Source organism: Xiphophorus maculatus, chromosome 7 (genome assembly GCF_002775205.1).
Source record: "Xiphophorus maculatus strain JP 163 A chromosome 7, X_maculatus-5.0-male, whole genome shotgun sequence".
Taxonomy (NCBI): Eukaryota; Metazoa; Chordata; class Actinopteri; order Cyprinodontiformes; family Poeciliidae; genus Xiphophorus; species Xiphophorus maculatus.
This window is the reverse complement of record NC_036449.1, coordinates 26,758,159-26,771,491: the sequence shown is the minus strand read 5'-3', so window position 1 is coordinate 26,771,491 and position 13,333 is coordinate 26,758,159. Positions and strand designations below refer to the sequence as shown.

The window sequence follows — 13,333 nt, the reverse complement described above, 5'->3', positions numbered from 1 at the left end:
CTAAATTATGTTGAGAATAATATTAATTACAAAAGCTCTTTACAGCCACTAAGTATCATACAGAAACAAGCCGTTAGAATCATCCATAATGTTGGTTATTATGAGCACACAAACCCATTATTCTTAAAATCTACCATTTTTAAATTTGAAAAGCTGGTGGAATTTAAAATAGCTCAAATTATATTTAAGGCATCTAATAAACTGCTACCTGAGCAGATACAGAGCATGTTTTGTGAAAGAGAAGGGAGATTTAACTCAAGGGTTACTCAAACTTACAGATTCGTAGTTTACAAACTAGAAAGAGCTTTTGTATTTCAATTCATGGGGTAAAGTTACAGAACTAGTAAAAATGAGGAGTTAAAACAAAGTCAAAATTTAATGCAATTTAAAAGGAAATATAAAGAGGTAATTTTCACAAGATATAGAAATATGAGTGAGAATTAGCACTAATGTGTTTATGTTAATTGAGGCTAATGCATATGAGTGTGTGCGTATGGATGTATATATTTAGACATATGTAAACCCAGATAAAATGGAAAATTAATTAACCTGTTTATTTTTGTTTTTGATTGGATTCATTAATGAGGGTCCATCTGAAAATATTGTATGAGTTTAGGGGTCGGAGTTCATGAGTTCCTTACTTCTTCCTTCTCCTTTTCGAGCATGTTAACATTATTGTCATACAAAAATATGTCTTTTGCATTCCTTGTTCTTGTGCATGATTTATACTACTATCATGTTCGAAATAAATTTAAAAAAATAATAATAAAGATATAAATGCTGTATGTTAGATTTAGTTTTGACATTTTTTTATTAGAGTATGAATATACAATAAAATCATTTAAAATGACATTGCTTTAAGATTTGGTTTGCATGGTCCTGGAGTGACATGCCCTGTTTACTTATGAGGAAACATTTATTAAAATGTTGAAAATAATATCTGAACAAACTGGAATTTGTTCTTGTGCTGACAGTTGATGATTCACCTTTGTTGAACGTTCACATTGTTGTTTATGCCAAGTTTCTGTTTAAAATTTTGACTTGTTCTCTGGAAACTCAGATACCACAAAGAGGATAAACAGGTCCAACACACCCACACACAACCGAATGATCCCTTCCTAGAAGAATTTTACTGGAAACTTCTAACAAGTTGTGTGACAAGTATTTGCCAAACTTTGACTTCAAATCACTGTAGCAAGAACATATAATTGGGATTCAGTTTCGTGTAGCTTGTAAACCTCTGACTATCTATAGGAAGCAGAAATTCAAATAGTAAGGATAAATCTATGTGCAAAGTTCAAATCACTAAAAAATTAACGTGTCATGTAGCTTTGTCAAGAAAGTCCTTCAGTTCCATCTTGTTTAGGTCAAAGGGAATCTGCTTAAGAGTATATGTGTCGGTTAATTTGATCATTTTGGAACTGTCCAACTTACCAATGGCCTTTGGCTCTAATAGTTAAATGCATCACAGAGGCATACAGTATGTGGTGTGGGCTCAGCCTTGTGGATGCTGGCACCTGGGAGGTTCTTTTCACAGGCATCAACAGAACTTTAGTTTTGCAAGATGTTAAAAAGTGTTTCTGTCTCATGTGTTTGTAGAAATGCAATCATTTTGTGCAAAACTAAGGATCTTGTTTAATATTTTTTAAAGAAAAGCTTCCCTTTTAAAAATGCTCAAAACCAAAATATATGTCACATAACAAAAACCCTGCAAACAGTAAAAGCTTGAGCACACTTCCTAATAACTGTCCTAATAAAATTAACTTTGTTCATTTTTATTTCTTTCATCTGTCACAGACATCTCCGACAAAGTATGGCGTGTCATTGTTTTGATGTTTAGTTTTCTGTTCCCCCCTCCCCCTACCCTGCCGCCCAGTTTTTCTCACTTTACCAACAATGAGCAAAGTTTGCTTCATATTTTTACTAAAGGAATGACTGATTTGGGACACAGAGTAATAAGCACAGTAAATTTTCGCTTCCACTGATTTATTTAAATGTTTAAATAACATTGAGACTAGTTGCATATCCTTGCGCCTCCAGTCAACCAGGTGCTGATCAAATGGTCAGGAAATCTTTCTCCTGTTTCATACGTATATCTCGTTGACCCTGAACCTTGCGCCAAGCTTCAAATTATTTATGTTTTGGGAAGATGTCAAGGTTTCAGAAAGTTTCAGTTCAAAAGGCTGATTGGTTCATTCTTCTGATGTTGAGAGGAGAGGCGAGCTGATGCTGAGCTGAGCTCCATGTAACCAGGTAACAGGTAGAAGAGCTGCATCAGCCAAAACTTTACCTTATCACAGATAGCAGCTAATTCTGTGAAATTTAGTCCAGTCCAGACTGTAAGCCATCTGAGCAGCTTCTTCTTTGTATGCCAGTTCCGCCATGTTTACTTTCATCTTTCCAACTTCTATATCGTGGCATGGATAATGGGATGGCGTATTTACACGACGGAAATTAGCATTTCACAATAAAATGTATTTTACTGGGCAAGTCTTTTTACCGGTGTTATCGTGAATAATATGATATGGTCACAGCCCTCCATGTGCTAAGCAGAGTTGCCCTGACTACCAAAAGTATGGAGTGGCGTGTAAATTAGAGGAATGCACCCACCACCTGCATTATGATGGTGGGCCTGAAATGTGTCAGCAGTTCCTACATGATCAGGGGATTAATTTTATGTAAAAGGCTTGCCCGTTTCCCAGACCTGAATTTAATTGAACACATCGGGAACATTATATTTCGGTCAATCCACCACAAACAGCTCAGGAGCTGACTGAAGCTCCAATACAGGTCTGAAAAGAGATTCCTCAGGACAACATCCACAGTCTCATCAGGAACATGCCACAGGTTACACAGACATGTGGAGGCCACACACACTACTGAGCCTCATTTAGGCTTGTATTGAGGAAAATTAACTGACGATTAAGCAGTCATGTTATTTTCCACTTGAGTGTGAACCCAAATCCAGATCTCCAAGGTGTAAAAATCTTTACATTGATAAGGTTTGTGCTATTTTCCTTTCAATCACTTCCACTGTGTTAATAAAGCTTTTCAGTGAGAATGTATTTAATTAATTAAAATCTAGGATGTGTTATTTTAATGTTTAATTTTGTGAGCAGTGAAGTTAAATTAGACACAGATGGTTGTTAAAAAATATTTTATTTCTGTTAATTATGAATTTTCCTTTACAGCTAATAGAAACATGACATTTTAAATTAGAGTAGTAAATCCGAGCATTAAAACAATTTGTAAAAACAAAAATGACCAGCGTAAAGGTTATTTTCAAAAAGTAATATTACTCTTACAAGTGAGGCTACATGAAAGTGGCATTTAGCCACTATTTTATCAGGATCAGCTTCTCCATTTGGTTTTTGTTGCCTGCAGCACTAAAAGATGTGAACAAAACCCACCTGGTGCTAAGATCACAAACAAGCTCAGGTTCAATACTCCATTTTTTTGTTCATGCTTATCTTCTTCCAGGTGATCCACAGTTATCTAACCACGAAAAGTAAAAGTATACTTCACATTTTCGCAGTACAAGACTAATAACAATGACAACTTGACAACAAAACTAAGAAAACAAAAAACTTGACTGAAATATATATATAAAGCTATTCTACATCATCTTCAAGCAAAGGTATAAAACATCCAAAAGGCCATTCTGTAAGATACTACTGAAGAGTAATATCTTTTGATGTAGTAATTAAATTAATTTGGATGAAATTAAACTATATGAATGACAAAACTGAACTGTTTATTGTATGGGAGACTGCCATTTTAAACAGCAGGATGGTGATTTGTCTAAGGTAATTTATGCTTATTTTAGGGTTGAGCAACTTAACTCATTATGCCATTAATGCATTAATTGATTAACAGCAACGATTATTTTATCAATCATTGACATAGTCTTTTGAATCTGTTATTTTACAAGTCTGTGCTCACTAGATATAAAAAGCCACAAATAGGGTGGGATGATGTTTAGTGTCTAAAACTAAAAAAGCAATTGGGTTTAATACTGCGGCAGCACTCATATGAACATTTAAATTTCAAAACTGCAGTCCTGATCGAACTGAAGATATTTGTAAACGCTGCAAAGTTGAGTTCTCTTGTCACCAGAGTAACTTCGAATCTGAAATACATGACACACTATTGATTCCAGCAAACCACCCACTCAAATAAATTGTGGCAAGAGGCTTCAACTCGCTATGTTGGATGTAGCTTGTAGATAAGTGCAGAATATGCTAAAAGCAAAAACTACACAGCAAAGTGAATGCTGTTGGTCTAATGAACATCTTCAGAATTACAACAGATAACTATGAACCTCCCTCCAGACACAGCATCACGAGAAGAATCTATAACACTTTTCTGGAATGAGTTTTTGAAGCAATTAAAAAGAAAAAAAAAGCAACTTTGAACCAGAAGTGGTCATACATGTGTCTCAGAAGCAGTTAAATGCACCATCAGGATCCAGTAAATGCACCACATTCCACAAACAGTGATTAATTATCTTTGAAAGATAATAATGCTGAGTGTTTAAACTCGACTGATATTACAAGCCACAAAATTTTGCACCATAATAATCTTGTTAGCTGAAAAATTTTGTTAGCTGTTAGTGGTGGGAAGTGTTCCCATCACAGCACATATTCCACCTTATTTTTTTTAATCTTGTATAACTTTAGCATTATTTTAATAAAACAATTAAAATAATAATAAAATTATTTCTAGACTTGATTCTGCACAAAAGATAAGAAACAACAGGTATTCTGCTTTTTAGTAATCCCTTCCATACAAATGTTGATTTATCTCAGACAGTATGTCTACTACTTTCCACCACCATATGGCGAGGATTCAGCTACTACATAATCAATGACACCATGGCGTATAGTTCATGGAGTATATTTTTGAACATAACCATTTTCATTGGAAAATGCTTCTATTGATTCAATGATGATTCACTCTAACACATAAACCTCTTGGCAACAAGTTTCATCAGCACCATCTAAAGTATATTCTTCTGAGTAAGAACTGGATCCAACACTAACATCATCATCATCTGAATCTGTGGTGATGAAGTCAATTTTGACATTTTTTTTCTCTCCAGTAGTCAGGTTGGTCCCAGTAGCTTTTATCTCTGTGGAGCCAAACTTAATATTCAGTTTGACTTTACCGCCTCCAGTCATGTCTACAATGAATGAACCAACCTTTTCCACTCCCCAGTCATCTACATACACTGGATCTTTTCTTAATGAGCGGAAGAATTTCAGTTCCATCTCTTTCTGATCGGCTTTTACTGAAGAACATAAGAACTCTCTGGTACCCTCTGAACCAAGATCTTCACCTTCTTCCACCAGTTTCCTGAAAATATCTCGACTCCATTCCACACCTTTGGCTGTAAATTTCTTTCCTTCCTTATGTTTGCTATCATCAAAGTATTCATAAACAGCAAATCCATAAGTATAGGAACTTTTCTGAGAAGCCACAACATCTGGGTTTCTACCAAACTCTACAGCTCCTCTCATAATCGCCTCCTGAGCTCTGAAAGGACACAGAACTTTACACTGTTGTCCAAACTGGTCAGTAATGTGCTGCTGCAGAATTTGACTCTGAGCGTACCCACCCACTAACAGAATGTACTTGATGTTGAGACCACAGTTAAAGATTTCCTTGAGATTCTCAGTGATGCCCTTCAGACTTTCATCATAGAAAGACCTCATTTTGTCTCTTGAGATTTTGATGAAATCACCATCCCAGGAAGCACCAAGTTCTGACTGAACAAAGTTTTCTGTGTCTGATTTGTCTTTAATTAATGATCCCAGTGTGAATGGGCAGCTAATCTGAACATCTTTATCAACCTGTTTGAGGTAGGTAAACTCGTACATAATTTTCTGAGCGGCACTGGGAGAGTTTTGTTCAAATTCATCCCAGACTCCTTCAGGAAGTATCTCTCTGAGAAACTGCTTAAATTTTCTGTCTACAGTTTGTCCTCCCAGATCATTTCCAGAGACCTTGTGCCGCTCCTTCAGGGCTCCTCCATCCAGGACTTCATGAACAGTGATGTCAATAGTTCCTCCTTAAATAAACAGAGGGTATAATACAGATGGCTGGCTTAATAATAATAACAATAACAATAACAAAAACAAAAACACCTCTGTTGAAGTTGGAGTCATTCTAATTCACAACGGTCTGCAATCCCTTCCCCCAAAACATTCTGTCTTACAATGTTCTTGTATGTAGAAATTTAAAAATGCTTTGTGAATGATTCAATAACACATTGCATCAAAATCACAGACACATTACCTCCACAATCAACAACGATGTACTGAGTCCCTGCAGACTGATCCAGTGACTCTTCATTGTAATTCTCAGAAATGAAACCATCTGATGGAAGCTTCTTACACCAGATTGAAGCTGCTTCTGGTTCCAATGCCATCATCAGCTTGTCTTCAGCTCCTTCTGTTACAATACCTGCCTACAAAAAGACAAAGTCTCATAACTCTGAAGATCTCACAATTTCATTAGAATAGAATGTATTTTGTTGGTCCTCAAGGGGGAATTTGATCATTGTAAAACCTTGTGTTACCTGAGTTGCAGCTTCTCTCATGAACTGTTTAGCTGAAGGATTCCAGATGGCAGGAACCGTCAGCACCCAGGTGAAGTCAGAGGGAATGAACTCCATGCTCCCTGTGGCTTGGTTGATTGTTCTGAGTGCATCTTCTTTAAGAAATCTCAGAGATTCTGAGAAAACCTTCAATGCCTTCATAGATTTTCCAATGACGTCTTTAATCTTCAGATTATTGCTGAGTTCCTGGAGATGTTCATTTGATATTAGATACAGTGGCTTAGTGGTATAAGCAGTCTTCATTTCTGTTTTAAATTATATTATTTATATTAGAATTTAATTATATTTAGCATTAGTTAGTAATGCTCTGCCCAGTCTGGCTACAAACCTGGGTCCAGTTTTTGCTATTAGCACTTCCATTCTGGCCCCATCCCGTTCCTTGAAACCCAGAGAGCTGTGGTTCCAATCGGGGCGACTGGATGAGGCTGGTTTGAGTTCAATTGTTGATTGGTGCATTGGCACCATGATTTGAAATCATAATAATTACATATTCAATGGCAAATTCTTTTCATTCTTTTCAAATGGCTCAAGGTTTTGATGTTGATATGGATGATGAATCTGTGCATCTGTATTACACTGGAAACTCCACTTCAGCCAAAGTTCTTTAAATCAGAGAGCATTTCTCCAACTGAAGTGGTCAGAAGTTGGCAAGAGTCTCTGAACGAGTGAATTTCCTGATCTTGCTCCGCTCCAGTGGGGAAATTTCTGCAAGCTGCAGCATTAATTCAGCTGCACCAAATTCAGCTCTGAGATGACACTCAGATGAAAATTTTTGGAATAATTTAGTTAAGAGGTAAAGCTGAGGTAAATCTTTTCCTCAGATTCTTCATTTACAAATGTGTTCAGAAGGAGCTGAATGGGACAACAAGGAACAAATGTGTTCCACGGTCTGTGGGGAGAAACTTCGGCAGCTTCCATGTTCCCAGCACCCTTTGAGGCTGCACTCTGCTCAATGTAAAAATAATGAGGACCAAAGTACAACAGGTGAAACGGGGTAGGCCCTGCAGTGCAAATAGGCCTTTTGCTTTCTTGATACATCATATGATGTGTTTTATAAACAATTGCCAGGGCTTACTAAAATCCAAAAGGTGTGGGTATATTTGTAAGTTCTTTCTAATCTACCTTTAAAACGGATAGTCAGATTTCTAAAGGGGGAGCTTACAAATAATTTATACAGTTTACAAGCAGAGTTTTAGAAAGTAGACTAGTAATAGGACATCTGACAGGGTTGAAGCAGAATAAAGCTCATGGGCATGTTTCAACTATGCTACCCTTAAACATTTTACCCAAACACTTCTTTCACCTAGACATGAATATTTCTCTGACTGTTATATGGATATTCACTGTTGTTTAAATTTCTAGTTTGGTTGAATTTTCTACTCTGAGGATCCCTCCTGCTCAGGACTCCCTGCCAAATTAATGCTGGAAAATAATATATTTAAAATAGTTTTACTGATTTTGCTAATGATATAATGATGTATTAAAATAGAAGGATAACTAATTTAGCTGGTATTCTGCTTTTATGACAGATTAATGATTGTAAAAGAGACTACTTGGCCTAAAGTTAACAGAATGAGCTATACAAATGGAGACTAGTAAGGTAAAGCCATTACTGCAACATAATGCAAAGACTAATTAGCCATTAGAAAAACTCACACTCTTAACTGTAATTGTTCAGTGCAGGAATAGGAGCTGAACGATTTTCTTGTTGCAGATTTGTAAGAGAATGATGATGAGGAAGCTGAAACAGACGAGGCACAGACTGAGGAAGAGGTCAGATTATCTGCTGGTAGCCCAGTAAAACTCGCTTATTTCAGACTGCAGCGTGAAGGTTCCTGGATTTTCCTTGGTGAGGAGGGATAGGGACCTTTCCAAGAGTCGGAAGAAGAAGGGCGGCGGAATTGCACTTTATGTGAGTGAGAGGTGGTGTAATCCCGGTCATGTTAACGTGAAGGAACAGATTTGTAGCCCGGACATTGAACTTCTGGCTGTGGGAATGCGGCCGTATTATTTACCGAGGGAGTTTACGTCCGCCATTTTGATCGCTGTTTACATTCCCCCATCAGCTGATGCAGCGGTGGCCTGTGACGTCATCAGCGCTACTACAGCAAAAATACAGACTAAAAACCCGGACGCCTTCATGGTCATCACAGGTGACTTTAACCATGCCTCATTGGACAAAACTTTACACAACTTCCAGTAGTATGATGACTGTCCCACCAGGGAAAACAAAGTGTTGGATCTCCTGTATGCTAATGCCAAAGATGCATACAGCGCCACAGCCCTGCCCCCCCTTGGCAGGTCGGACCACATCTTGGTAAGGATGACTCCCAAGAATGTCCCCTTAGTGAGCAGGCAGCCTGTGCGCATCAGGGCAGTGAGGAGGTGGACACAGAAGGCAGCTGAGGCACTGCAGGACTGCTTTGGGTCGACAGACTGGGATGTGCTCTGTGGGCCTCATGGGGAGGACATCGACAACATGTCTGACTGCATCACGGACTACATCAGATTCTGTGAGGACACTGTCATGCCAGCCCGGACCGTGCGCTGCTTCTCCAACAATAAACCCTGGATTACCAGCTACCTGAAGGCACTTTTAAACAAAAGGAAGATGGCTTTCAGGTCTGGAGATAAGGAGGAGCAGAGGAGAGTCCAGCGTGAACTCAGAGAGACACTGAGGACATGCAAGGACAACTACAGGAGGAAGCTTGAGTCCAAACTTGAGCAGAACAGTGTGAAAGATGTGTGGAAAGGAATGAAGGACACACAGATATCTGGGGGCCGGGATAAAGCAAACCAGTTCAACCAGTTTTTCAACAGGTTCAGCTCACCTCCTGCTACTCCCCTACCACCACCATCCCCCCACACATCCACACTGCCCCAAGTCGTTCACTCCACCTACCGGCATTCTCCAGCACACCACCTCTCCTTCAGCCCCCCATCCCCCATCTCCACTGCAGACAACAACACCTACCCCCAGCTAACGATGACTACAGGCCAGGTTGAGAGACAGTTGGAGCGATTACACCAGGGGAAGGCTGCAGGACCTGATGGCATTACACCACGGATCTTGAAGACCTGCTCCATCCAGCTGGCCCCAGTACTGGCACACATGTACAACCTCAGCTTGAGGCTGGAGAGAGTCCCGCTGCGGTGGAAGACATCACATGTGGTTCCTGTTCCCAAGAAGCCAAGGCCAGCCGACCCAGAGGACAACAGACCAGTCGCTCTCACATCTCATGTGATGAAGGTCATGGAGAGACTGGTCCTGGCCCAGCTGAGGCCTCAGGTGAGGACGTTTCTAGACCCCCTGCAATTTGCCTACCAGCCCCACTTAGGAGTTGATGATGCCGTCATCTTCCTGCTGCAACGAGCACTGTCGCACCTGGATGGTGGAGGAGACACTGTGAGAATCACATTCTTTGATTTCTCCAGTGCCTTCAACACCATCCAGCCTCTGCTACTGGGTGAGAAGCTGCGGAAGATGGGTGTCGACGACTCAGTGATCTCCTGGGTGACTGACTACTTGACAGGCAGGCCACAGTTTGTCCATCTGGGCAGTGTCCTGTCTGATGTGGTGGTCAGTGACGTAGGGGCTCCACAGGGAACTGTGCTTTCTCCCTTTCTCTTCACCTTGTACACCACTGATTTCCAGTACAACTCTGAGTCATGTAACCTACAGAGGTTTTCTGATGACTCAGCGGTTGTCGGGTGTATAGGGGATGGAGGGCAGGGGGAGTACAGGACACTGGTGGACAGCTTTGTGGAGTGGTCTGACCAGAATCACCTGAGGCTCAACATTAGTAAGACCAGAGAGATGGTGATTGACTTCAGAAGGAAGAAGATACCTTCACGGCCACTGAAGATCAAAGGGGAAGTGGTGGAGGAGGTGGAGGATTGCAAATACCTGGGAGTTGTAATCGGCAACAGACTGGACTGGGCATCTAACACTGACGCTGTGTGCAGGAAGGGGATGAGCAGACTCTATTTTTTAAGGAAGCTGAGATCCTTCAATGTGTGCAGCAAGATGCTGGAGACCTTCTATCACAGTGTTGTTGCCGGTGCCATCTTCTTTGCTGCTGTGTGTTGGGGAAGCAGCATCAGAGCCAGCAACTCTAATAGACTAGACAAAATCATCAGGAAAGCTGGCTCTGTACTGGGACTAAGGCTGGAGTCCCTGGAAACTGTGGTGGAGAGGAGGACACTGAAGAAGGTTCTGTCTATTATGGACAATAAACAGCACCCTCTCCACCACATAGTGGACAGACAGCGGAGCACCTTCTCAGATAGGCTGCTCCAGCTCTGCTGTCGTAGGGACAGATACAGAAAATCCTTCCTGCCACATGCCATCTCACTGTACAATAAAAGCTAAATCATTGTTCTGCACTAATCAGTCCAATTTCGCACAACTGCACTGTGGCACACTTGCTGTACATATATTTACATATACATTCTGTTCTGCATTTTGAATCCTTGCAAGGACTGCTTTAAGCTGCTTTTTATATTGACAGCAAGTCATATTTTATTCTTATTTTATCTTGTCTACAATTGCTACTCGGTGGTGGATGTTGTGTGTCTTGTCTCTATGCTGCTGTAACTGCGAAATAATTTCCCTGCTGGGATGAATAAAGTAATTCTATTCTATTCTATTCTATTCTAAAAGGTCAAAATGTTCATGAAGAGGGAGATTTTCTTGTAGAGAGGAGGATAGGTGTGAGAGAGCGATGAAGTCAGAAAAAACCTGGAATTAACTGTGGAATTAACAATGAATATGTTTTTGGATGTTTGTAAGTAATAATAATAATAATAATAATAATAATAATAATAATAATAATTAATTGGTAAAGTGAAATAGAAAATGTAAAAATACAGGTAAAAAAATATATGCAATTATATTTAATACAATTTAAATATGTAAACATTATTAAGAGACACATCTTCACTAAAAACTATTTGGGGAAGCTGTACACAAAATACAGAAATGATCAATGTGGGAACATGCATTATAACATTACATTATAGAGTTATGAGGGATTTGTTCATACTTACTTTGTTGTAGAGTTCCATCTTGAAATTTTCAAAGAAATAATGTTTCTCTGCTTCTTCTCTCCTCATTTCCTTGTATGCCATTTTGGCTTCATAGCCAAAACTCAGAAATGTTTCATCTTCATTAAATAAAATGCAGGTTGGAGTCTTTGGGGTGTCAAATCCATACTCCTTTCCCCACCTTGGCAAGTTACTTTTTCCCTTTTTGGTTGTGATATTAAAGGCATATCCACTATATGCTGTGCCAAAGTCTATCGCTATGACAAGCAAGTCACTCATTGCAGAAGAAACTCCTACTAGTCAAGGTAAGGGAGGAATGCAACTGTGTGAATACGCAGCTGTCAAGCAGCATTTATTTCTCTAAACCACACCTCCTGCTACATTGACATTTGTTTTAGACAGAGTTGTTTATCAACCACTTTACGTGGCTGTTTGGGGCCTTTAACATATTCAAAAACTCACCAAACTTGACCCAAAATTGTCCTCAAGGAAAATTTTTGGATTTAGGGTTAGGGTTAGAAATCTCAAATGGGCGTGGCCAAACTGCCCCCTAACGTGAGTTGGGAGAAATCGTAGGTCAGAGAGATCTGAAACTGTATGTAGGTGGATCCCCCAAATTAAAAAAAAAGTCTCTTGGAGGTACCCTCTAAAATGCACAGGGAGGTGGCCATTTTGGGTCAAAGGTCAAATTTTGCCCATTTTTCACTTTTACTCACGTCGAACTTTAACAGACTCCTCCTAGGGATTTTGACCTATCGGCTTCATTCTTGGTCAGAATCCTGTAAGGGCATAGGGCTTTAAAAGTTATTGAAGAAAAAAACTTTTCGTATATATTCAGGGGGCGTGGCAGAGCGGCGAACTTGCCATACTCGCCAAAACAAACAAGACGCTATAACTTTCACATAATAAGGTCAATTGGCACCAAACTTGGCATGAGTGATCCTGGTTGGATGCCTGACAATCCTACATTGTCATAGTCTGATGTTGTCTATGCCCCACCCCTTCAGAACAGGAAGTGACTTTTATCACTTGGAAAGCTCCATGTCTGGCTCTTTTGACCTAATCAAGGTGATCTTGTGTCAGATGACAGATAACAAGTTGGTCTCACTTGTTTTAAAGCGTCAAGAGTTTTCAGTGGAGGGCGAGCCGTGGAGGGCGAGCCGTGGCTGTGCGGTGAAGTGTCAGGTTACGTTTGGCTCTAGATTCCTCATGTTTCAACTGAGCTGCACCAAACTCACTGAGATCAATTCTTGTCCACCCCCAACAGGAATCCGTTCCAACATTTGGTGGGCGTGGCCTAATTACTCCACAGTGCCCTGTAGAATATTTTAAAAAATCAGCCCCCAGCCATGCTTTTTCCCAGAATTATGAAACTACAAATTCAAATTCAAGATACAAATACAAATTTGTATCTTGTCAGGACCTACATAAAAGTTTCTTGAAGTCATGGTCTAAACCCAACAGGAAGTCGGCCATTTTGGATCAAAGCCGACATTTTGTCTATTTTATTGATGTTGTATCTGAGCGAACTCTTCCTACAGCTTTTGAGATCCAGTCTTCAAACTCAGTCAGCACAGTCTTGAGGCATTGAAGTTCAAAAGTTATCAAAGGAATTTTCCTATATCAAAGCATGTGAGCGTGGTCAAGCCTCAAATCTGGCTTTTCGCC

At 39.8% G+C, this 13,333-nt stretch overlaps 1 protein-coding gene across 1 annotated transcript; it reads right to left on the bottom strand.

Moving 5' to 3' along the window:
* Nucleotides 1-3,140: 3,140 nt before the first annotated feature.
* Nucleotides 3,141-11,987, bottom strand: LOC102220921 (heat shock 70 kDa protein 12A-like). Its single transcript, XM_023336224.1, has 4 exons — nucleotides 11,669-11,987; nucleotides 6,581-6,805; nucleotides 6,298-6,469; nucleotides 3,141-6,070 (listed from the first exon to the last, which is right to left on the bottom strand). Exons 1-4 carry the CDS (start codon nucleotides 11,942-11,944, stop codon nucleotides 4,953-4,955), a joined length of 1,791 nt encoding a protein of 596 aa, XP_023191992.1. The 5' UTR covers nucleotides 11,945-11,987; the 3' UTR covers nucleotides 3,141-4,952.
* Nucleotides 11,988-13,333: the final 1,346 nt, after the last annotated feature.

Excerpts from the sequence above, each read along its gene's own strand:
- LOC102220921 (XM_023336224.1), bottom strand. The coding sequence starts at position 11,944 with ATGAGTGACTTGCTTGTCATAGCGATAGACTTTGGCACAGCATATAGT. Across the intron at positions 6,806-11,668 it reads AGATGGAACTCTACAACAAA|GAACTCAGCAATAATCTGAA; the intron begins GTAAGTATGAAC and ends GAACATCTCCAG. Across the intron at positions 6,071-6,297 it reads CATCGTTGTTGATTGTGGAG|GAGGAACTATTGACATCACT; the intron begins GTAATGTGTCTG and ends TGTTTATTTAAG.